We start from the raw sequence: 23,878 nt of genomic DNA, 5'->3' as shown, positions 1-23,878 counted from the left end.
TCCTTCCATAACTGCACAGATCTCAGCTCTAAGAGAGTCACCCACTCCAATTGGGCCTGAGAACATAGCAGAGACGACCCCATTTTCATCCTTAAAAACACCCCCGATCCCCGATTGTCCCGGGTTTCCCCTACTACATCCATCAAAGTTTAATTTCAAGAATCCACTAGGTGGGGGGGACCAAGCCACACTCATTACTGACTTGGTCTGTGTGCAATTTGCAATTTCACCCCATTTTCTCAACATGCCATCCACAGTGTAATCTGTGAATATTTCCAAAGATTTCAGCCACTGTACCGCCCTAATATGTATGATAGCCCTCAAATCTGTTGCTCCTCTCTGAATTTCTGAGAATATCCTGGAGTTTCTTTCTTCCCACAGTGTCCAACATACTGCAGCCCTTAGTCCTCTCCACATTGTCCTTCCCCTTTTTAACCGCCACCTGAAAAAGGAAGGGGAGAAAAGGCCATGCATGTCTGATGGGGGATTCCAGCTGCATCCAAATAAGGAGAAAGCCTAATCCCAAAATGACCTCGCGAAGTGGCAAGACACCATTAGGTGAAAACCAGTCTCCCCATCTGCTTTACACAAAACACACCACCGAGGTGACAAACAAGTATTTGGTCTCTTCTTTTGGAGTAGATCACCAGTGTTGATTCTTTCCAGATAGGCTTCCCAACAAAAACTACCAACCCTAGGAGGTATAGCTCTGCACCAAACCTCACTACCAGGGAAAGGGGAAAAGGTAGGACTAGTGGACTGACTTAAGACTTTGAAGAACGATGCACAAAAGAAAATGCCATTGGGGATAGGTGTCCAAATTCTAGAATCCACCCTAGTGGGGTCTAAGACAACGTTATCAAGAAGTGCAATAAGGCTCGAAATACTGTCGAAGTTTGAGTCCCTCAAATCCCTTCTTAGACCCAAGTTCCACCCAATCCCAGATGTGGAAGAGGACGAGGTGGCGAAAGACGAGATCGGCTCATTTTTCAGATCAGAAAGAGCATACAAAGACGGAAATTGATCCTTTAGAGGGGCGCTCCCCACCCAGGTTTGTTCCCAAAATTTTATGGAGTTACCGGAATTCAAGTCATACCTGATATTAGGGAAGAAGACTGGTAGCAGAATTGCTTGTGGTCCTAGCTACTTCACCTTTGAATCTTAACTGGAATTTTGGGTTTCGAAGGGGGCTGAGGGCTGAAGAAGCCTCTTGTTTGGCAGAGCTTCTCTCACGTTTGGATATTGTTTGCTTTGAATCCTCTAAACCAGACAGGAGAGTTTGGTCACAAATCCTAAAGGTCTCTTCTCTTGTGCCTCTTTCTTTAAATCTCTTTGCCAGCCCTCTTCCTCTCTGTTGTTTCCCTAGAAGGAAGTTTGATTTCAGCTGATCTCCCCTAAAATCAAGGCTTTCTATTGGGAAGTGGATATGGGAAAATCAACACTCTTGACTATTTGCAAAAGAAAAGGCCGTTTCTGTATTTCCCCAAATTGGTGCACTATGTGTAAATCTGATGGTGAATCTTGTTTTCACTTATTTGTTTCATGTTCTTTTACTGCAGAAATTTGGGAGTGGATTTTCTCTTTATTTGGATGCAAGTGAAATATGCCAACGGAGATTAAATTGTTGTTTGATCCATCTACATTTACTTGGCCGAAGAAAAGGGGAAGGATGATGTGGAGATGTGCTAGAGCAGTAGTTGTTTGGACATTGTGGGAAGAAAGAAATGCCATAATCTTCCAAGAGAAGGAGAGAAATAAGCAGCAAATTATGGACTGTGTTTTGGCTAGAACTATACATTGGCTACAAACGGTGGATCTGTTTAAAAGTTTCTCCTTTGATGACATGTGGAGGAATTTGTCTGCAGTAGCTTCTAGTTCATTGCAAAAGACTAAGCTACGATTGACTTGGACGCCACCCATGGAAGGATTCATGAAGCTGAATTTTGATGAGAGTAGTTGAGGCAATCCGGGACTTTCTAGAATTAGAGGAACCATCAGAGACAAGGATGGGAATCTGAGAACACTCTACTCAGGAGCAATGGGGATTGGAGACTCTATAAGGGCAGAACTATATGCAGTCCTACAAGGTGTACAGATTGCAAGGGAAATAGGGGTGGAGTGCTTGGTGATAGAGGGGGACTCTAAGGTGGTGATGGGTTGGCTTAGAGATTCAGATTCAGTTATATGGTGCTACAGAAATGAATTGAAGAAATTCAAATGGGAGAAACAACATATGAATTTAGTCATACAATGGGTGGGAAGGGAGAACTCATTTGCTGATTGCTTAGCCAAACAAGGAGTAACTAGGGATCAGTTGTATTGGGCCCAATTGTAATTTTGTGATGGTTCTTTTCTTTTCAAGGGTGAGGCTGCACCTCACGCTTCCCATTGGGATGCTTGTAACAGTTTTTATTATACCCATAATGAACTTTTAATGAAATTTTATTTATCAAAAAAAAATCAGCTTCAACAATGTTCATGTTACACATGTTAGATATTTCTACTCATTCCCCCTTAAATACCAAAAGAGAAAGACATGGAAGTAAGACGCAAAACTGAACTAGAAAAGAGTTTCTTTACCAACCTTAAAAGACAAATCTCCAAGGGTATGAGTTGAGTTGCACATGTGACCAGAACTACTTTGTGCAGACTCTGATTCCTTATTTGCATCTGATACAGGTTCATGGATGGAAGTATCTAGTCTGTTAGTATGTATTTCTTCAACTCTCACTTCACCAGCATCATTAAGCCCTGGATTCATGATAGGCTTCTGAGCATCTCTAGCCCCTTCAGCAGTCAGAAGCCAGTTCCATATTTTCCCATCATCAGTGATGGATAACAAATGTGCCATAAAATTGAGAATAGACTTGCTACAACGATCTAAATGGGTGTCATAATCCCGAAAAGGTGAAGTGTGAGGTGAATTAGAATAGAGCTCAACAACATTTTGTAGTGTTGACACTGATTGACAGCGAACGACAGCAAGAACAATGGGAGAAGGAACCGATGTGCCAATTGAGGGCATTAGTTCTTCCACCACACACATTGTATATGCCTGTTCTCCCCTGCAACAAGAAGCAAATAAGTATACCCTGAGTCCAGGGAAGGAAAAGACATTAAAAATATGCCAGTGCCTCAATATGTTTTTTAAAAGGAAAAAGGATGCACAAAAGAATAAATTAATCATACTATATCTCCAATTTAGGAAAAATGCAACCTCATTTAAATATTATCATTAGAATTCTATACAACATATAGAACAGGTACTCTAGTTATTAAATACCAAAATAGTTTCTCAGAAATAGAGTTGCAATGCTGCATATATTCACCTTTGAGATTTAAAAAACCATGTATTTTAAGCAAGCACCATGAAAGTGATGCAATGTCTTTAGAAGAAGATCTACAAAGATAAAAGGTTATATGGAAACAAAAAAAAAAACAAAAAAAAAGTTAAAATTCTGGCTGTACTTAACATGTAACCACGCTTTTCCATAGGTTAGAGAGCCCTGCAAAAAAACAAAGCTAATGAAAACTGAAAATTAGCTCGTTGGGCAATCCAGGAAGAGCAGGCATAGGGGGAGTATTTAGATACAACTGAGGAGTGGTAGTGACCTTGTTTTCAGGACCAATTGGCTTTGGAGACTTGGTTCATGCTGAAATATTGGCTCTTACAAGGAATAACATTTGCAGTACAGCTTGGAGTTAGGGAATTGAAAGTTGAAGGAGATTCACAATTAGCCATTTCATGGACCAAGAAAATCAATTCACTCCCTTGGAAATATAGACATGATTTCAGGGAAATTGATGGGACCATGTTTTCAAAAGAGGGGATTATGCAAATCTTGAAAGCAAGGGGCTGAATGGATCTGAGTACAGTTCCCCTAATAGTGAAGCATAAGGATGGAGTTTGCACCAGTAAGGAGATGGAGAAGAGTTCTGAAGATTGAGGCAAAAAAGTTTGTCTTGGAAGAAGTTTGGACAAGAAGAGGAGTTGCCCTGAAGGTAGTGGAAAGCTTCGCTGATTCTAGAAGAGAAAGCAATATCCTGGCTTCAGGGATTCCTGGAGGGAGCGAAGAGAACTTTGAGAACAATAGAATGGAAGTGTAGTCTTGTGGAAGAAGGAAGAAGGTATGCTGCTGGAAGAAGAGAAAACAAAAAGGGAAGATTTGTGGGTATATACGAATATTATGGAGATGGTATGAAACAGTTCACTTGCTTCCCTGAAGGGAGATCGAGTTGGGAAAAACTAATACAAGCAATGCAGGATTTTCTGGTGTTAGTATACGAAAGACGAAGTTCTCCAATCAGAAAGGAAGAGGGTCAGAAGAATCTTGAAGAGAAGATGGAATTAACAGACTGGAAGGAAACACAAAATAAGGGAACCAATACAGATAAGGATGTTCAGATTGATTAAAGATTAGGGTCAATGAGAATGTGGATCAATAAAGCCAAAACAGAATGGGAGAACAAATTAGTATTATCCATGAGTAAGGGTGTTACAGATTGGAAAACCCTGGGTGAAGAGATTCAACAAATTTTGAAGGTATCAGAAATGCTGCAGATTATTCCTATTGATGGGCAGAAGGCTGTGATTTTCTGTGAAAATCCCTGGCCAGACTTTGAAGCTGTGTCGGCAGTAACAAAGCAAGGAATGGCAGTGGTAGGAAGATGGTCCCCAAGTTGTAATGAGAAAACTGTAAACCCAACAGAAAGCATTGAGATGAGAAATCTGGGGCTGCCTTATCATCTATGGTCGGATGAGGTTTTTAACAGAATTGCAAAGTTGTCTGGTGGGGAACTCTCAACTGTGGATGCCTCAGATCTCCGAGCTGTGCATATAGAGGTGAATGGAGCAAAGCCAGAACTCATCCCACATTCTGTAGATGTTTCCTCAGATGGTCAAATGTTCAAAGCCTGGATAGCCTCCTCTGTGGAAGCTCAATGGTGGAAGGAAGGAAGGAAGGAAGGACTGGAGAAGATGAAGCTGGCGTGGCCAAAATCTGGTCTCGAGGAAACCTTGGAAAGAGAGGAGAACAGAGAAAATTAGGAAGTTTCATGAATAAGGAAACTGAAAAGACTGAGAATTGAAAGGTGTAAATCAAGCTACCTCTCAGTGTGGTAATTCGAAGCAGCAGGTCGGAATTTCAACGGGCAGGTGCAAAACCTTCGGTCAGGCTTTAATGAAATCAAAAGGAGGTGGAGGCGTGACAGGTTCAAATTCAAACAAAGGACCAGGGGTGGGGGGACAAATGGAGAGAAGTAACTCCTGGTGGGCCTTCAAATGGTTTGGCCCAGTCACGAGAAAAACTAAATAGACACGTGACTTTAGTAGATAATGGGGCGCTGCTGGGCTGATTAGGCCTGGCCCATTAAAAAGGAAGTCATGTGATCACTTAAGTGATCACGTGACTATAACAAGAGGTCGAATTTTGGGGAACCATTGTTTGGGTGTATCATCGTCCCAAACTGAAGTTGCGGTGGCGATTTCTTCCTCCAAACACAATTCTCCAGCTGCAGGCTCGATGAGAAGCTCTAGTTTGGGGCTTTCTTGGGTGCCGAGACTGGTTTCCTACTCTACTAGTCTAGAGAAGCTGAACCCAAGGTACAATAGAACAAAGAACAGAGATGAAACATTAGATTCAGGGTGGATCTTTAAAGGACAGTATGGAAGGAGAGAATTCTGAAGGTTTTAGCCTTGGAAGTATTCAAAGTAAGTGCCACTCTCGACTTGGGGAAGAAGTGGAAGAAGGCTTGAAACTATTGTTTGATGACAATCTCTCTACTACACTTCCTAGACTCTCAGTCCAGTCCAACAAAGGGGAAGGAAGATTAGGCACCACCTCGGGGGAAGTAAAATCTAAGACAAAAAATAGCGGAGATCTATGTTCAGAACAAGACCAAATACAGGATATTAGTAGGGGCTGTAAAGTCAACCCAGAAACTCTTAGTAGAGCTATAAACTGCCCTGTTCCCACGGCTAACTATCTAGAGGGTGATTCTGAAGGTAACACCTCTGACTTTAGCCCAAATATTGGGGTTAAAGGGTCGCCGAATCCTCCGGTAAATCCTACCTGTTTACAAAAGTCTCTTTTGAACCCGATTTTTGTTGCTACTAATGTTTCTTCCAGTCCTGTGTATGTTGTGCCTACAGGGGAGACTAACCCAACCTTGCAGTCTGCCAATCAAAATGATCAAATGCAGGGAACAGAGGTGATTGGAGATTTATTTTCAGAAACTGTAGACATGGAAATCGGGGATAGAATTTGGGAGATGATTATGGAACTGTTTAGAATTCAGATGGAGGAAAAGAGATGGCTGAACAGATTGAAAGGGATGAGGAGGGTAACACTCCTAATCCTATTGTTGAAGAGGAAGTAAAGGGTGATGGTAGATTAAATGCAGAAGCTGGTTCAAAAAAAAACAAATGGGGAAAACAAAGAAAAAAGGTCCAAATAGAAAGAAAGAGGGGAAAGAGAAGCTAGAGGAGCCTAGGTCTAAAGGAGCTGGTGTAAAAAAGCAGAGAAATGAGGGGGAAAAGCTAAAATGTTAGATGGATTATGATAAAGGGGGTGTTTGAAAAAAGGAAAAGAAGAAGCGGTGAGTGGTTTGTTTGGTTAAGGGGTATTTTGTCACGGTCTCCACGAAATTGATAAGCTGGAATGTAATAAGAGGGTTAGGAAGCTCAAGAAAAAGAGGAGTGATTAGGGATCTGTTGAGAAGAGAAAAACCAGATATTATGTTGATTCAAGAATCTAAGTTGTCTGAGTTAGATAGGAATTGAGTAAGAAATATTTGGTCAGTGAGAGACATAAGTTGGGCATACGCACAATCTTGGGGAGCTTCAAGGGGAATTATAACTTTGTGGAAAAATGCTGAGATGGAGTGTACTGAGTAGTTAATTGGGAAGTATTCAGTGTTCATTAAGTTGAAGAGGAGGATGGATGACTGGGAATGGGTTTTAACTAATGTATATGGACCCACCTCTTATAAGGAAAGGGAGGGACTTTGGAGGAGTTAGCAGCAGTGAGAGGTCTATGGGAGGGCCCCTGGTGTTTGGGAGGAGATTTCAATGTCATAAGATTTTTAAGTGAATCAAACAACCCAAATCACCGGGTTACAACGAGTATGAGGAAGTTTAACCTCTTCATAGAGACCTTTGAGTTGCAGGATTTACCTATTCAGAGGGAAAATTATACTTGGTCAAATTTTCAAGAGGTTCCCACTTGTTGTAAGTTAGACAGATTCCTATTCACAACTGATTAGGAAGTGGATTGGCAGGGATTAGTAGTTACAGCACTGCCAAGACCTGTTTCAGACCATTGCCCAATAAGTTTGACCCAAGAGAGATTAGGGGGTGGCCCCTGCCCTTTTAGATTTGAGAATATGTGGCTTCTGCACCCTGAATTCTTGCCAAAGGTGAAGGAGTGGTGGAAGAAAGATCAAGTGGATTTCGGATGGAAGGGTTATAGATTCTATAAGAAATTGCAATTGCTGAAGGCAAGAATTAAGTTGTGGAATAAAGAGAGTTTTGGAAAGACTGAAGAAAGAAAACAGGAAATTCTCAGTAGAATAGAGGAGCTAGATGGTGAGGAAGCTAAGAGAAGTTTGAGTTCAGAAGAGAGGAAAGAGAGATGGGGGTTAAAGAAGGATCTGGAAGACATTCTAAGAAAAGAGGAGGTTACTTGGAGACAAAAATCTAGATGTCAATGGTACAGGGAAGGGGATGGCAATACCAGTTTTTTCCATATGTTGGCAAATGGTAGAAAGAGGAAAAACTCAGTGTTGAAATTGGAATGGAATGGGCAAGTATTGACAAGAGATAAGGACATAGCCCAAGCTTTGTGAATCACTTCAAAACACTCTATGAGGGTCCAAGGAGGTCAAGAGAAAACTTAGAGGGCCTAGACTGGAGGGTTGGGAATAGAGAGTTGTTGGATTCCTTGGAAAGGAAATTTGAGGTTCGGGAAGTGAAAAATGCAGTCTTCTCGATGGAAAGATCTAAAGCCCCAAGACCTGATGATTTTACGATGGCTTTCTATCAAGATTGTTGGGAAATAATTGAGAGTGACTTGATGGAGGTGTTTGATGAGCTCTACGAGAGGGGCAAATTTAACTCAGGTGCAAATGAAACCTTCATCACTTTGATACCAAAGAAAGTGGATGCAATCCAACAGAAGGATTTTAGGCCCATAAGTCTAATAGGAAGCATGCACAAAATCATTTCCAAGATTTTAGCCCTAAGAATAAAATATGTTCTTCCCTCGATGATTTCTCCAAATCAAGGGGCTTTTGTGTTTGGGAGACAAATAATGGATCAAATTCTTATTGCCAATGAATGTGTAGAGTTTAGAAGAAGGAAAAAGCAAAAGGGACTACTTTGCAAGTTGGACTTAGAGAAAGCTTATGACATGATGGATTGGGAGTTTCTGTTGGAAATTCTTAAGAGTAGAGGTTTCAAAGAGAGATGGTGTAAATGGGTGACGGGTGCATTTCTTCATGTCATTTTTCAATTCTGGTAAATGGAGTAGAAAGAGATTTTTTTCCTACCAAAAGGGGCCTAAAACAAGGAGATCCTTTATCTCCCTTCCTTTTTACTCTGGTAACTGATGTGTTGAGTGAGTTGATCATAAGGGCAGATGCCAACAACATGGTTAGAGGTTGGAGAGTTGGAAGGGATGAAGTGGTGGTTACACACCTACAATTTGCAGATGATATTATTTTGTTTTGTGAAGGGAAAACAGAAGAACTCATGAACCTAAAAAGGATAGTCTATAAATTTGAGAGGATCTCCAACCTTAAGATTAATTGGGGCAAGAGTTGTGTGGCAGGAGTAAATTTAGGGAGTGAAGAGGTGATTCGACTAGCTGGACTATTGGGGTGTGAAGTAGGGGATTAGCCATTACAATATTTGGGACTACCTTTGGGAAGAAATCCTAATATGGATAGTTTCTGGTATCCAACGATTGAGAGATTTACGAAGAGACCTGCGACTTGGAAGAGAAACTACATTTCTTTGGGAGGTAGGATAACCCTAATAAAGTCAACTTTGGCTAACTTACCAGTGTACTTCCTATCTACCTTTAGGATACCGGTGAAAGTGGCAAACCAGCTAGAGAAGATTATGAGGAACTTCCTTTGGGATCCAGGAGACACCAAAAGACCACATAGTGAAGTGGGAGGTGGTTTCTAGAAGTAAAGATGAAGGGGGCCTAGGAATAGGAAATATTAGGCTAAGAAACACAGCATTATTGTGGAAATGGTTATGGAGATTGCCATTGGAACAGGACAGACTTTGGCATAGAGTGATTATTAGCATTCATGGATTGGCAGACAATGGTTGGGATGCAAGAGTCGACCCAGGGCTTCCCGATGCTCTCCCTAGAAAGTTGTTCATGGTATTTTACCTTCATTCCTTCCTTACATCAAATTTGATACTTGTGCAGGAAATAAAGTGTTGTTTTGGGAAGATGCTTGGGTTGGAGACATTCCCCTTAATGAAAGGTTCCCTTTTATTTATTCACTTTCTGAAAATAAAAGAAAAGTGATCTCTTCAGTTTTTTTTTTGTTTGTTTTTTGATCAATATTGTTTTGGGAAGATGCTTGGGTTGGAGACATTCCCCTTAATGAAAGGTTCCCTTTTATTTATTCACTTTCTGAAAATAAAAGAAAAGTGATCTCTTCAGCTTTTACTGATAACTCTTGGGACTTGGGTTTGAGGAGAGGTCTAAGGGAGTTGGAAATGGCAATGGTGGATGAATTAATTAACCTTCTAGGGTTAACCTACCTGGATCAATCTTGTTTGGACAGTAGAATTTGGAAACCTTCCCCATCTGGCATGTTCACTTGTTCCTCTTTTTTTTGTCCTCGTTCAATCATCAAACCCTATAAGGAGCTTTCCTTCAAAGGAGATTTGGTGCCAGCCTGTACCCCCAAAAATTCGGGCTTTTTGTTGGGAGGTGGTTCTCCAAAAAATCAATACTCTAGATATGTTGCGAAGAAAAAGGCCAAATGTATGCCTATCACCCCATGTTTGTAGCCTATTCTTGGAATCTGGTGAGACGATCACACACCTATTAATTTCTTATTCATTTGTGTGCTTTATTTGGGCCTAGTTCTCTTCTATCTTTGGTTGTAGGTGGACACCTCCCCCAAATGTGGCAAGCCTTTTTGACCCAAGCTTTTTCAGGCAACCGAAGAGACATGCAAGATTAATGTGGAAAGCCACAAGAGCAGCTATCTTACGGTCAGTTTGGGAAGAAAGGAACAATAGAATCTTTAAAGGAGTGGAGAAATCCAAAGAGGCAATTGTAGAAAGGATAATTATTATGACTATTCAATGGTTGAAAACTTTGGATTTGTTTAAAGAATTCTCAGTTGAAGACATTTATAGGAATTGGGAAGTGGTGGCATCTACAACTTCCATGAAACCTATTGTGCAGGAATTGTGGTCCCCACCAACACAACAAAGAGTGAAATTGAACTTCGATGGGAGTTCTAAAGATAACCCGGGCCCTTCAGGTATAGGATGAGTATTCAGAGATGAAAATGGCAGAATTGTGACTTTGTTTTCAGGACCAATAGGAGTGGGGGACTCATTGAGAGCGGAGGTGATGGCCTTGCTTCAAGGTGTAAGATAGAGGGAGACTCTAAATTGTTGATTGAGTGGCTGCAATCTAGTAAGTTGTGAGCCTGGATTTATAGGCAGCCCATAAATGAAATCCTCAACATAACAAGGGAGATCGTGCATGCTTCAAAGGGACAAGGAGATCAGCTAATGGTTTAGCTGACACATTGGCTAAACAAGGGCTGTGAGGAAGAGAATGTTCTGGGCAGTTTTGTAAGAGATTACTGGGGGCTCAACACCTACTTAGGGGTTGACAGCTGTACTTAAATCTGGAAAGTTATTATTAAGTTATATTAATGAAGTTATTGTTTCCAATCAAAAAAAAAACTGAAAATTGACCAACTTATCTTCTCTGAACCATGGTTTGCAATATCAACAATATTTAGCAAAAGCTCCCTCATGAGAAAGTTTCTACAGACATGACATGTCATGTCATGGATAAAAGACAAGCTGCCTATAGACAACCAAAGAGGTCACTTAATGAGTTGGTCATGTCATGTCATGTCATGTTTCACTATTATATCTGGTTGGCTGCATGTCAACATCATGCTATGACAGAATTCATGTAGCCAACCAAATTTTGGGACATGACATGTCATGGTTAAAAGGCGACTGTTGATATTTAGCAATATCAATGATATCCACAGTGTTAGCGTAGGGGTATTTCTGTCTTTATACCTTGATTGATGTTGCTGATCTGTAATGTTGTGTTGAAATATGTGTTCTTAACTTAAGTAAGGGCACATAGGTCTTTTCAGTTATGTTTTAATATTAATATAAATTCTTACTGGCCGAATGGGAGAGGACATGTTGACTCTTTCAGTTCGAACCAGAATTCTCTCTTCTTCTACATAACTGAACTCAGTCAGGCCAAACTCTAAGGCAGACCTGAATTCTAACATGGTATCAGAGCAGGTTAAATCTGCCTAAATTTCTGCTTGCCTAGGGTTCATTCTCTACGCACCCTATCTAGGGAAAAAGCTGAAAAGGAGTGATCGCCCTCTTCCCTTGGGGGTCTCTATGCCTCCAATCAGGTCGTATGTGGTCGGTTGCTGTGATTTCTGAGATCACCCTCTCCTAGTAGAGGAGGAAATAGAGGGCCGAACTGTGTGTGGCTGTTGTGTGTGAAACGGCTGTTGTGTGTGGACTGCTCTCCTGCTCGCATGGGTGTTACTTCAGCGATAAGGTAAGAGATTTCAGTTCTGATTTATGGATTAAATAGGAGGCGTGTTTCAGATCATTTGCTAGTGTTTCGGCCAGTCAGTGCTAGGGTTTATGCTAGTTTCTTTGCGCATGTTGAAGGAAGAGATATGATCATATAGTGGTGAGATTTCAGGTAGTTGTAGGAGCAGGGTTTGTGGTGTAAAGAGCACACATTCCAGTTGCTGCAATCAGTGTGACAGGTGTGACCTAGTGGTGTGTAGTGTGCAGATCTTAGTGATAATAGAATTCAGCAAGTGTGCAGTATTGGTGATAACATAATGGGAGACAGTTATGATTATAAACCTAGTGTGATGGTGCCTACAGACTACCTGAATGTTCAGATGACCTCCATTAAGTTAAATGGAGAGAATTATGTGCCTTGGGCTAAATCCGTTGAAGTCTTTCTAAAGGCAAAGAAAAAGGTAAAACATATCAGAGAGGAGAAACCTTCCTCTGACTCTCACGAGTATGAAGATTGGGAGCAAGAGGACGCTCAGATCATCACATGGTTGTGGAACAGTATGGAACCCAGGATTAGTGTGAACTTCATGTTCCTTGATACTGCCAAAGACGTGTGGGACCATGCGAAAAAATTGTATTCGGGGCAGGACAATACAACCAGAGTTTATCAGCTTTATCAAGAGTACTTTAATCTACAACAGGGCAATCAGAGTCTTGAGGAGTACTATGCCAACATGAGGAACATACGTAATGAGTTGAATGTCTATCATCCTCTCACTTTTGATGTCAAGATTCAGCAACAACAGAGAGAGCAGCTTGATGTGACTAGATTTTTGGTGGGACTAAAGTTTGAATATGAACCAGTACGGACTCAGATATTAGGGGGATTAGCTCTTCCGTCCGTGGAAGAGGTATTTGCTCGACTTCGGAGGATTTCTATCGGATCTACTGAGAACTCTAATATCTCAGATAGATCGGCCTTTGCTGCATCGAGAGGCCGTGGTGGTAGAGGTGGAGCTCAGGGAGCTCAGTCTAGCCGTGGTGTTGGTAGTGGTTCTGCATATGGCCGAAGTGGCAATGGTGGGTCTACTTATAATCGTGGTGGTGGTCGTACTGGGAGTAGAGATTCAGGGGGAGCCCGTGGTAGAGGACGTAGCTCAAGTTCGAGAAAGTGCACTCATTGTGGTATGGATGGACATACCATCAACTATTGTTATGATTTACATGGTCCTCCCTCAACCTGGGCCAATCATGCCGCGACTGGTGACTCAAGTTCCAGATTTAAACAGGAGAATCATTCATCTGACCAGTTGCCTCCTACATCCACAGATGGTCCCATGAAGGAGATGGTGAGTGTTCCACGTGATGAATATGAGAGGTTTATCCAATCACAACAGAACATGGCAACTTTTGCTCACTCAAGTATGGCTTGTCTGGCATCTACACCCAATCCCTGGATCATTGACTCTGGAGCCTCCGATCACATGACTGGAACTCCAGGTGTGTTTTCCTCCTTGTCTCATTGCTCAACATCACAATCTGTCACCCTTGCTAATGGTTCCACATCCTCAATTTGTGGTGTTGGTAATGTTGACCTAGATCCTATATCCCTCTCATCAGTTTTGTATGTTCCTAAATTGCCTTTTAACCTTATGTCTGTTAGTAAGCTGACCAAATCACTTAACTGCTCCATTACCTTTTATCCTTCTATGTGTGTCTTTCAGGATCTCAAGACGGGGATGAAGATTGGTGGAGGGCATGAAGCAGGTGGATTGTATTATCTTGACGGTGGTGGTGGTAGAACTTCAACAGCTCTCCAGTCATCTCTTTCTCCTCTCCAGTGGCACTGCCGATTTGGTCATCCGTCGCTCAAAGTCTTGAAGTCCTTGGTTCCGTCCTTGAGTCAGCTTTCCGTTTTGGATTGTGAGTCGTGTCAGTTTGGGAAACACCATCGTGTTCCCTTTAGTTCTAGGGTTGATAACCGTGTGTCGAGTCCTTTTTCTTTAGTTCATTCAGATGTTTGGGGTCCTTATAAAGTAATGTCATATAATGGATACAGATATTTTGTCATTTTTGTGGATGATTTTTCAAGGATGACGTGGCTCTATTTAATGAAAGAAAGAAGTGAATTGCTTACCATTTTCCAAAAATTTTATGCTAAAATTCGTAACCAATTTGGTACCCATATCAAAATTTTTCGTTTTGATAATGGCCGCGAATATTTATCCTCATCATTTCAGGAATACCTGGACCAACACGGCATTATACATCAGACCTCGTGTACCTACACCCCACAACAAAACGAGGTGGCTGAGAGAAAGAATCGCCATCTCCTTGAAACAGCAAGATCCCTAATGCATCGCATGCATGTTCCCAAACCTTTTTGGAGTGATGCAGTGCTTACCTCTTGTTTTCTGATTAATCGGATGCCCACGTTCATCCTTGATGGTCAGTCTCCGTTTCAGGTCTTGTTTCCCTCTTTGTCTCCGTTCCCTCTTACGCCGAGAGTTTTTGGGTGTGTCTGTTTTGTCCATCATCTAGGTCCTGGGAACGACAAGTTTGATGCCCGTTCTCTCAAGTGCATCTTCCTTGGCTATTCTCGGACCCAGAAAGGGTATAGGTGTTACCATCCTGGTTCTCGACGGTCCTTTGTGTGTGCTGATGTCAATTTCTTTGAGTCTACTTCATTCTTTTTGGGGTCTGGTGATGCTTCTTCCTTCTCATCACCTCCTCCCCTTCCACTTCCCGCTGTCGATCCTCAGTTTGTTCCAGTTGTGACCGAATCCTTGCCTCCAGTGCCACCACCTGTTGAACACCCACCTATTCGTCACGTGTATACACATCGCCCACGTGCACCGGCTACTACTCCTCCAGCTACATCTCCGTCGACGGATCCGGCACCAGAACCCCACTTGGCATCTGAGATTGATCTACCCATTACTTTGCGGAAAGGTAAACGTACTTGCACCCTTCATCCCATTTCTAATTATGTTTCTCTTATTCACCTTTCCGCTTCCCATCGCCAGTTTGTTACCTTGTTATCATCAGTTATTGTTCCTAGAGATATCCAGGAAGCCATTGCCTCTCCAGGGTGGTGCCGTGCCATGGAAGAAGAACTCTCAGCCCTTCATCATAATCATACTTGGGACCTCGCTGCTCTTCCTCCTGGGAAGCAAGCTGTTGGTTGTAAGTGGGTTTATACGGTTAAGTACCTGCCTGATGGTAATGTTGAACGCCTGAAAGCGCGATTAGTTGCAAAATGGTACTCCCAAACCTTTGGCATTGACTACACAGAGACCTTCTCACCGGTTGCTAAGATCAGGTCAGTTCGTGTTGTGATCTCTCTTGCAGCCATGTATGAGTGGCCACTATATCAGCTTGATATCAATAATGCCTTTTTGCATGGTGACTTACTCGAGAAGGTCTACATGGAGAAACCTCCAAGGTTTGTTGCTCAGGGGGAGGATGGTAAGGTGTGCTGACTAAGGAAGGCTATATATGGGCTTAAACAGTCTCCTCGAGCATGGTTTGGTAGGTTCAGTGAGGTGGTAAAGAAGTTTGGCATGAAACAATGCAAGGTTGACCATTCTGTATTTAGTCATGACTCTTCGGGAGGAAAAATACTGTTGGTGGTGTATGTAGATGATATTATTATTACTGGGAATGATAACATCGGTATTGATAGGCTGAAGACTTATCTGCAGGATCACTTTCAGACAAAGGATCTGGGTAAACTAAAATACTTCTTGGGGATAGAGGTAGCGAGATCCAAGTATGGGATTAATCTGTGCCAGAGGAAGTATGTGCTTGACTTGCTAGATGAAACAGGCTTGTTGGGTGCCAAACCAGCTGAAACACCCATGGACACAAATACCAAGCTAAGCAGTGATATGGGTGAAGTGTTTGAAGACCCTGGCAGATACCGACGACTTGTGGGCAAACTGAACTACCTAACCATTACCAGACCAGACATCTCATTGCAGTTAGTGTGGTAAGCCAGTTCATGCAAAAACCTCTGACTCCTCACTGGAATGCGGTTCTGAGAATTGTGAAGTATCTAAAAGGGGCCCCGGGTCGTGGTCTGATATACAAGAGTGGGGGAAAACTTGAAATAGAAGGGTATTCTGATGCTGATTGGGCCGGTTCTATGTCTGATAGGCGGTCTACTACAGGATATTGCACGTTTTTGGGAGGTAACCTGGTGACATGGAAAAGTAAGAAGCAGACGGTTGTGGCAAGAAGCAGTGCAGAGGCAGAATATAGGGTTATGGCGCACACTGCTTGTGAGTTAGTGTGGCTAAGGAACCTTCTACAGGAAGTAGGGTACAACATTAACACTCCAATGAAGCTCTACTGTGATAATCAGGCCGCAGTTCATATCTCCTCGAATCCAATGTTTCATGAAAGAACCAAGCATATTGAGGTTGACTGTCACTTTGTGAGGGAGAAGGTGCTGAATGGAGAGCTAGACACTACACATGTTAATACAAGAAATCAATGGGCTGACTTATTTACAAAATGTTTGAGTCGGGGAAGAGTGGACTACATATGTAACAAGCTGGGAGTATATGATATATACTCACCAGCTTGAGGGGGAGTGTTAGCGTAGGGGTATTTCTGTCTTTATACCTTGATTGATGTTGCTGATCTGTAATGTTGTGTTGAAATATGTGCTCTTAACTTAAGTAAGGGCACATAGGTCTTTTCAGTTATGTTTTAATATTAATAAAAATTCTTACTGGCCGAATGGGAGAGGACATGTTGATTCTTTCAGTTCGAACCAGAATTCTCTCTTCTTCTACATAACTGAACTCAGTCAGGCCAAACTCTAAGGCAGACCTGAATTCTAACACACAGCTTCCCTCATGAGCAAGTTTCTTAGATTGGTGCAATCATTAGTTGTCTATAGACATGACATGATCAAACCAACTCAGTCAACTTTTCCTCATTTTGCCAATAAGTGGAGCTACTCCTATAGTCTTGCCACTCATCCATCTCAACATCCTCATTCCAGCTACACTAATTTTTTGAAAAATAAAGTAGAATAGTTAAACAGGATTCATGCCAACCAGACATAATAGGAACAAAGCATAATTGAATTGGTCCTTGATCGCTCAGCACTCTGCCCCATGGTACACACCATTCATCCTCATCTCAGCATTCATTCATTTTAGTCTTGGTGGTATGTGTTAGTCACACTGAACATGGATGCATCTCTCCACTCCAACCACCCTGCTCTGATTCTATGGGCAACATCCTCTTTATTCTCTCTCTCCCATTATGGATGATTGACCCAAATTACAGAGTAGTTAGTTTGAGCTTCAAGGTATTCCCTGATCACCAACCTTAATAGCAAAACCACTGTTACTAGTATTTTCACCGGAATTGCAATACATGTATTCTATTTTAGTCAGATGTACAACCTTTTTATTTTGGTGGTCAACTTACAACCTTTTGATTTGAGAGCATCTCTCCATTGTTCTAACTTTGCATTCAGCCTATCTTTAGTTTATCAGTTCTAAATATTTATTAAATAGATTTCCTTACATTTGAGTTTGCATATCTCAACTTAGAAGTGAAACACCATTCAAATGGAAGAACAATATCACAAGACTTGCCACATACAAACAAGAAAACGGCCTAAGTTATAGAATGGAAGCATTGGGGAAGGTCGGATGATAAGGGAATATAGTTAACCTTCTTACTTCATAGTTACAAGAATAATTCAATCAGAAGCAAAATCATTTATAGTAATTGGTATTCTGAAATGGGAAACAAACAAGACAATGTATGTCCAAGCGTGGGCACTCACTCTTTCCGCCTCCAGGTGCTGAGCTTCCCATCAAAGTGAGCACAGTAAAGCCAATCATTGTCTGGATCCGGCAAGACATCAAGAAACTTGCCGCATTTGCGGGGCAGAGCAGCAGATGATAAAGAAGTCTCGTACTGCAAATCAAATACTATCAACTCTTTGGGGAAACTAACAAACAAAATGTGCCTCCAATGCGGTGAAAACGAGAACCTCACGCGAAATAGAGGAAACACTGCAAGCGCAGGAGAAGTTGTTGTCGAATTAGCACCCCCATCTTTTTCAACCTTGTGCAATTCACTGAAGTCAGTAGCAGTCGGGACCTTAAGTTCCTTAATTACTATGTCGCCCTCCTCATCTCCATGGACCATAACAGATAGAAGAAATCCCTTCAGACCCAACGCACAGAAATGCCTAAAATCAAAAGGATCGCGCTGAATGCAGGAGAAGAATTCAGGGGAGGCGTCGTATTTCCATATACAGCGGCCGGTAGACGTGTTCCATAGAGAAAGAAGAGAGAGACCACTAATGGAGGCGAGAATCCAAGAGTCAGCTTTGGCACGAATCCAACAGATATCCTGAATTCCGAGTTTAGATTTATCGGAAGAAGAAAACGATGAAGGAGGATCGAATTCCATCCAGACGAGGACCTGCCGGAGACGGAAGTCCCAGATAGCAATACGGCCTTGTCGGTCACCGACGGCGATGAGGAGGTGAGAATTGGAAGGTTCCTGGGTGAGGAGGTCGCGGCGGAGGGGTTGCGGGGTCCAGTGGACGGAGGTGACGAAGGGGGCGAGGGCAATAGGGGAGGTAGAAGGAGCAGGCATAGGGAGAACAGAGACAAGTTGCATGGTCCGGGAGTCGACGATGGCGACGCTGCTGCCGGCGCCGTAAGCAAGAAGGCCGCTGGTGCTACAGTCGGCAGATCCACCGTTGTTTCGGCTGGGTGGGCCTGGGAGCATGTAGCCACATGTGTCCTGAGGCGGGCGAGTGACGGCGACGGACATTATTGCCGGAGCAGGAAGGGAAGGGAGGAGAGAAAGGTGGGAGATCCAGTTGGGCTACGATGGGAAGACTAAAGACGACTCAGCTAAGCTGTCCGTGCTGCTGCAAGCTGCAACCCTGCTGACTTGCTCTGTGTCTTGCTTATTACCCGCCTTTTCCTGGATGTTAGTCAATTGGTCCGGTTCGCATCTGCTGCACTTATTTTGCTGAAAATTTTACTGTATAACCAATCAGAAACAAACACGTCAGCTAACGGGTCTGTATTTTTATTTCAAAATTAAGAAAAATCCAATCAGAAAAGGGAACAAAATTACAAAAAAAAAAAGGTTATGGAGCCCGTTAACGTTAACGTGACGTGCCTTCGATGATCTGGACGTGCTTTGTAGCTGATTGGCAATATAACCAACGTGTTAAGCGAAATAAGTGGTGTGGCAATTACGTGCTTGCAAGTTTTGAGTTGTAACCTTCCCTCTTCGTCTCCACGTGATCGGACACTAGAGGAGAGGCGATCTAGGGCATGCTAGGGTGGTTAATGACGGTTATGATCCTAATTAGGACTTTTAAATGGATTGGATTCGAATCGGATTCAGCAAAATCCGAATCTAAATCCTATTAATGAAAATTGATGCAATCTGATTATTGGATTTTGAAGAACTCAGATCGAATTCGAATCCCATTGGGCTAGATTGGGTTCGAATTTAATCCATCTCTAAGTCATTTTTTGAAATAAATAAAAATTAAATAAGATAACTACTTTTTAACTAATAAAATAATATAAATATTAAATATTAAATTTATTATATATTCAATATAATATAAATTGCATATTTATAATATATAATTGGACAAATTTATTAAACTACCTTTATGGTTTTGCTAATTGACTAGTTCTACCCTTAATATTTATATATTGTCTTAAAGTACCCCCAAGTTCTCCTTTGTCAAGTGCTAACAAAAAAATAAAATGTTAAACTTACCCTTAACTGTTTCTCAAATTTTCAAAATAAAACCCAATGATCAAAATTTGCAAAAACTACTTTCCTCTTTCAATCTTCCTCCTAGCCACTAGATAGTTCTTTGCTGGTAGCATCAACAACTTCCCACCAGGGAAGTGGAATGTAACAGTCTAGACTTTGACGCTTGTCTTCAAAGTGTGGATGATATGAAGAAGCTAACTATGCATCTTCAAACCCAATGCACAAAAATGCCTAAAATGAAAAGGATCGTGTTGAATGCAGGAGAAGAATTAAAGGGAGGCGTTGTATTTCCATATACAGCGGCTCGTGGACGTGTTCCATAGAGAAAGAAGAGAGGATCAGAGTAACAACTTAAAACCCAAAGAAAAGAAAAAAAAAAAAAATATATATATATATAGAGAGAGAGAGAGAGAGAAACATAACAAAGAGTTTCTGAGTAAAGAAAGGTCTGCGTGAGTTTTTTTTACTCAAATTTCTCCAAAAAACATCTTCTCAACCAATCAAATGGTTGGATATGCCAAAGAGCTCTAGTGGTTGTAGCGACGCCCCAAATTGTCATGGCTTGAATACCAGTTGACTGAGGACGAAATCCAGGTTGAAGAAACTTGAACTACTCACGAGCTGTTCGAGCTCAGTTTGGTCTAAACTGAGCTTCGAGCTGAACTCAAGCCTAATATATAGGCTCGTTTGCTAATTGAGCCAAGCTCGAGCTTAATAAAGCTTGGCTCGTGAGGCTTGTAAGCCTATGTCACCTTGATTACTAAGTGAGACCTCGGCTCGGAACCTTGGCCACTAAGGGTGACCTTAGCTCGGCACCTTGGCAACTAAGGGTGACCTTAACTCAGCACCTCAACTGCTAAGAAAACCTCAGCTCAGCACTTCAGTAGTTAAGGGAGACCTCGACTTGGCACCTCGACAACTGAGGGAGACCTCAGCATGGCACTTCAGCAACTAAGGAAGACCTACAATCAAAGGTAGCCGAGCTTGAGCCGAGCCAAGGTCGAACTTTCGAGTTTTTTACTCGAGTCGAGCTCGAGCCGAAGTCTCTAATTCAATTTGAGCTCGAGCCTAATAGTTTATGAGCGAGCCGAGCTTGAATAGCTAGATATTCGACTCAACTTGGCTCGAATCCACCCCTACTTGCCGCCATTCTCGCTTTGCAGACTGAGAAAATGTTGTGCCTACACGAGCTTAAAGAAAAAGGGGAAAACACGAGCAAATCTGATGGGATTTGTTTTAGAAACTCACTCTACTTGAACACCTACAAATCTTTTCAGTTGCCATATCTGATGAGATTTCTTCAAGTCCATGATGGCAACAACAACAACGACGATGATTAAGATTTGATGAATGGGGCTAAAGTGTTTCCTATGCAACAACTTCTTCTCGGCTAAAGTCTCCCCCAACTACTTTAACCGAGCTACATTCTTCCTCTCCAACAAGATGCCCTTGGAGGGATACCCAATAATACGACCTTGGCAGTCATCGACAACAATAAGGAGGTGAGAATTGGAAGGTTCTTGGGTGAGGAGGTCGCAACTAAGGAGATGCAAGGTCTAATGAACGGAGGTGACGAAAGGGGTGAGAGTGATAAGGGATGTTAGTGCACCAGTCCAAGAGGATTCTCATTGCTGAATATAAGACTTAAACTATGTAAATCCCAGATAAGACAGGACTGTAATTCTAGATAAGCCAAAATTGGTAGCTATTCTTGTATAAATCAAACTCCTAGTAATCATGTACAATTACAACTCTCAATGTATATATACATGACAACAATAAGATCATCAACCTTTACTATAGAAACATTATCTTCCTCATCTCTCTCTTCTCTCTGTTTGTCTTGTTTACATCTAACTGCACATTCTCTCTCTCTTCTCGCTTGTTTACATCTCATCGCACATTCTCTCTCTCCTTCGTTTGTCCTATTTACTTCTAATCACACATGGTATCAGAGCCAATGGCGACAAAAAAGATCCTCAACCAACATTCCATCAACAATAATTTCTTCCAATACATTAACCAAAATAGCAATCCAAATGCAGTACAATGCCAACTCGGCAATAAGCTCTATCACAATGCTCTATAGTGTTATCATCGCTTTGATGTTTTCTTCACTGGTGAACAACCATCTATCTCAGCTCATGCTTTTCAAGCAAGTAACTCTCAATCCTCCACCGATTCAGCATGGTATCTGGACTTTGGAACCTCTCATCATGTCATAGCCGATTTGAACAACCTGTAGAGCAAATTTGAATATACTAAGGCTGATCAAATTCGTATTGGTAATGGTATAGGTTTGGCTATTTCTCATATCGGTGATTCTTCTTTCTCTATCAATAATAGGCTCTTTCATCTTATCAATGTTCTTCATGTTCCTAATATTACCAAAAACCTTCTACCAATCAGTAAGTTTGCTAAAGATAATAACTGTTATTTTGAATTTCATCCTTCATTTTTCTTGGTGAAGGATCAATCCTCGGGGAGCCTCCTCAGGCATAGTAATGGTCTCTATGAACTTTTTCCACCGGAAGCACCATCTCCCACTGCTTTATCTCACACTATTGCCTCCTATGATTCCTGGCACTATCAACTAGGTCGCCCAACATTCAAAATTGTTCAACAAGTTCTTTCTACTATTGGTTCTTCAGCTACAACTTCTTCTACTATTTGTCATCATTGTCTTATTTCAAAAAGTTATCGCCTACCATACACTAGTTTTCATCATTGTTCATCATCTCCCCTAGAATTAGTTTACCCTAATATTTGGGTTCCTACCCCTATAGCTTCACATAATGGTTTTCGTTATTATATTATGTTTCTTGATGATTATAGTAAATATTGTTGGGTGTTTCCTATAGCTCACAAATCTGATGCTTTGTAAACATTCTTGCGCTTTAAAACTTTGGTTGAAAACTTGTTCTTTTGCATGATAAAACAATTTCAATCTAATTGGGGGGGGGGGTGCGAATTTCGCTCCATTGATAATTATTTGAAACAAAATGGGATTCATCATCCTGTCTCTTGTCCTCGTGCTCATGCCCAGAATGGTGCTTTGGAATGCAAACATAGGCATCTTACTGAAACTGCATTGGCCTTACTTTCTCATTCCTCTATGCCTTTGTCATACTGGGATGAAGCCGTCCAAACAACTGCTTTTCTCATCAACCGCATGCCTACACCTGATCTACATGGCTCTTCACTGTATCAACTCTTGTTCAAACAATGACCCGACTATTCCATCTTGAAAATTTTCGGTTGTAACTGTTATCCATGTCTATGCCCATTTAATAAACAAAAGTTCACGTACTAGTCCTCTCTTCATATCTTTATTGGATACAACCAAGCTCGTAAAGGATTTTGATGTTTAAATCCACTCATGGGTCGTGTTCTCATTAGTCGGGATATTGTTTTTCATGAAACGGTATTCCTGTTTGCTACTAGTGCATTTTCATCACCTCTCAGGCTCCCTTATTTCCCAAGGCACTTACATTTCTGCTCCCTCTATTTGCCACCCTGCACCCAATCCTTCTTCTCTAGTTTCTTCTTTACTAGAACCATTGCTAGACAACCCTCTTCCACCAAACTCACCCACTCCCTCCCTTGAGCCTAGGGTGAGATCGATGTATTTCATCATGGGAGATGCCCAATCGACACCTCCATTGGTTCGGTCTTACTCTATGACTACAAGATCTCAGTCTCATGCATCTACACAACATCCATTATCAGAGGCTTTACTAGCACATTATTCTACATTACCTACTCGACCAAGCTATTTTTCTCTAGTGAATAAACAAGTTGAGTGGCACAAAGCTATGTGTGAGGAGTTTGATGCCCTCATGGCAAACGATACTTGGACTCTCGTACCATATGAGTTCCATATGAATGTTATTTGCTCCAAGTGGGTTTTTCAAATTAAGAAAAATTCTGATGGCTCCATTCAATGTTACAAAGCAAGGTTGGTCGCTCAGGGGTTCTCTCAACAACCTAGCATTAATGTCGGGGATACCTTTAGCCCGGTTGTAAAATCAGCCATTATCAGAACTATTATTGGAATTGCTCTAAATAGGGGCTGGTGGATTCGACAATTTGATGTCAACAATGCTTTCTTGCATAGTGATTTACATGAAACTGTTTATATGCACCAACATCAAGGCTTTGAGGATTTGCAATACCCATCTCATGTTTGTATGTTGTAGAAGGCTCTTTATGATTTGAAACAAGCATCCCGTGCTTGGTTCTCTAAGTTAAGCTCCAAACTGGTTGAGTTTGGTTTTATGGCCTCTAACTCTGATTCTT

General features: G+C 41.7%; 1 protein-coding gene across 1 annotated transcript in view; it reads right to left on the bottom strand.

Moving 5' to 3' along the window:
* Positions 1 to 18,773, bottom strand: part of LOC148842970 (uncharacterized) — an 83,326-nt gene extending 64,553 nt beyond the window's left edge. The window contains exons 1-2 of the mRNA XM_088957491.1: positions 17,601 to 18,773; positions 2,585 to 3,065 (exon numbers count right to left, since the gene is read on the bottom strand). Of these exons, the coding sequence (XP_088813617.1) occupies positions 2,585 to 3,065; positions 17,601 to 18,604 (1,485 nt within the window). The 5' untranslated portion in view covers positions 18,605 to 18,773. The remainder of the gene's footprint in view (positions 1 to 2,584; positions 3,066 to 17,600) is intronic.
* Between the last annotated feature and the right edge of the window lie 5,105 nt (positions 18,774 to 23,878).

This window comes from Nelumbo lutea, chromosome 8 (assembly GCF_056320005.1).
Source record: "Nelumbo lutea isolate HS-2025 chromosome 8, American lotus-T2T, whole genome shotgun sequence".
Lineage (NCBI taxonomy): Eukaryota > Viridiplantae > Streptophyta > Magnoliopsida > Proteales > Nelumbonaceae > Nelumbo > Nelumbo lutea.
Note: the sequence above shows the minus strand (reverse complement) of the source record. Positions and strands in the feature narration are given on the sequence as shown.